The 2,082-nt window shown below is 41.1% G+C and overlaps 1 protein-coding gene across 1 annotated transcript in view; it reads left to right on the forward strand.

Moving 5' to 3' along the window:
• The window catches only part of LOC134351685 (cadherin-related family member 3-like), an 83,780-nt gene that overhangs the window by 77,972 nt on the left and 3,726 nt on the right, over nucleotides 1–2,082 (forward strand). The window contains exon 18 of the mRNA XM_063058190.1: nucleotides 2,014–2,062. Within this exon, the coding sequence (XP_062914260.1) occupies nucleotides 2,014–2,062 (49 nt within the window). The remainder of the gene's footprint in view (nucleotides 1–2,013; nucleotides 2,063–2,082) is intronic.

Genomic DNA, 2,082 nt, shown 5'->3' on the forward strand with positions numbered 1-2,082 from the left:
ACCTAAAAGCATAACTGGTTATGATGCTTCCCTCACCGATGAGCTCTATGCCTTCTCGCACACTTTGAAAGGGAGAACAAAACTACATCAATGCAAATACCTGCAGTATCTGGTCATCCTGTGACTTGCCTTAGAGGCTGATGTCAGAACATCCTCCTAGCAAGGCACCAGGCCCTAATGGTGGATCTGATAGGACAATGAAAACCTGTGCTGCCCAACTAGACAACTTCAACCTCTCACTGCTGCAAATGAAAGTTCTCATCTGCTTCAAAAGGTCATCTATCATACCAAAACCAAAGAAAAGAAGAATTAACTCCCTCAAAAGCTAACACCTAGTAGCACTCACAGGAAGTGCTTTAAGAGGTTAGCCATGGCTAGAATTAACTCCTGCATGAGAAAGGCCTGGACCCCCTACAATTTACTTACTCCAATAACAGATCTACAGTAGATGGAATCTGACTGGCTCTCCACTTGGCCTTGAATCACCTGGATGACGACAATACCCATGCCAGGCCGCTGTTTATTGACTACAGTTCAGGGTTCAACACCATCATCCCAGCAATACTAATCTACAAGCTCCCGAATGTGGGCTTCTGTACCTCCCTGTGCAATTGGATTCCTGATTTCCACATTGGGAGACAACAGTCAGTGCACATCAGCAATGACATCTCCTCCCTCACTGACAATCAACCCAGGCACAACTGAAGGATGTATGCATCACCCACCGCTTTACTCCTACAATCACGAATGTGTATAGGCACAGCTCAAACACCATTGATAAATTTGCTACTGTTTTTGGTCGAATAACAGATGGTGATGAGGAGGTGTACGGGAGCAAAACAGATTGGTTGGTCAAGTGGTGTCACGATAACACCATTGCACTCAATGTTAGCAAGACCAAAGAATTGATTTTGGAAAGAGAGGTCAGGTGAACACATACCGATCTTCACTGAGGGGGTCAGCAGTGGAAGTTCCTGGGCATAGACATCTGAGTGGATCTGTCCTGGGCCCATTGTATTTGGGCAATCCTGAAAAAGCCACACCAATGGCTATACTAGGAGCTTGAGGAGATTTAGTATGTCACCAAAGACTCTAACGAATTTAGTCATAGAACAGTACAGCACACAAACAGGCCTTTTGGACCATCTAATCCATGCTGAACATTAATCTGCCTACTGATCCATTATGGAAAGCATTCTGACTAGTTGCATCACCATCTGGAATGGAGGTGCCAATGCACAGGATTGTAAGAGACTTCAGACTGTTATTGACTCCATCAAGGGTACAAACCCTCCCCACCACAGAGGACTTCCTCAAAAGGTGGCATCCATCACGAAGTGCCCTCACTATCCAATACATGCTCTCTTCTCTTCATTACCATCAGGGAGGACGTAGATCTATGGACCTGAAGATTTGCACTCAATGCTTTAGGAGCAGTTTCTTCACTTCTGCCATAAGATTTCTGAATCACACATGAGCACCACCTCAATATTCATCTTTTGCTCTAGTCATTTATTTTTATAGTAATTTGTTATACCTGCACGGTACTGCTGTCACAATACAACAAATTTCACAACTTATGTCAGTGATTTTTAAAAATTGCTTCTGATTCTGACAAGAAAGCTGAATAAAAAACTAATCCTGTTTATGCATGTAATTATTATTTGAATTTGCCTTATTTGACTTTTTTTAAGCACAGACATTTGGAAAAGTCTATTGTTAAACAAGGACATTTCAGTGACAGGGTGATTATTTGGCACATCTGTATATAAATTAATTAAATACATCGGTAGGTCGGCAGATGAATGCAAATTAATAAGATTATACAGATAATATTATCCATGGCCTTTGCTTAAACTTAATTTGGAACCCTTTCCAAAAACATTGTATGAAAAATATAATTTCCTATAGTTATGAAGACATTCATTTTCTTGACCTCCATGTTACTTCACAATCTCTATTATCACTCAGCCACAGTCCATCGGACTAACCTTCCAAACATCTGTGTTTCAGGAAATGATCAAACGCAATGCAATCTTTAATGGAGAAGCTGTTGATCCAGGTAAGTAAATAACTTTAATA

Source organism: Mobula hypostoma, chromosome 9 (assembly GCF_963921235.1).
Source record: "Mobula hypostoma chromosome 9, sMobHyp1.1, whole genome shotgun sequence".
NCBI lineage: Eukaryota > Metazoa > Chordata > Chondrichthyes > Myliobatiformes > Myliobatidae > Mobula > Mobula hypostoma.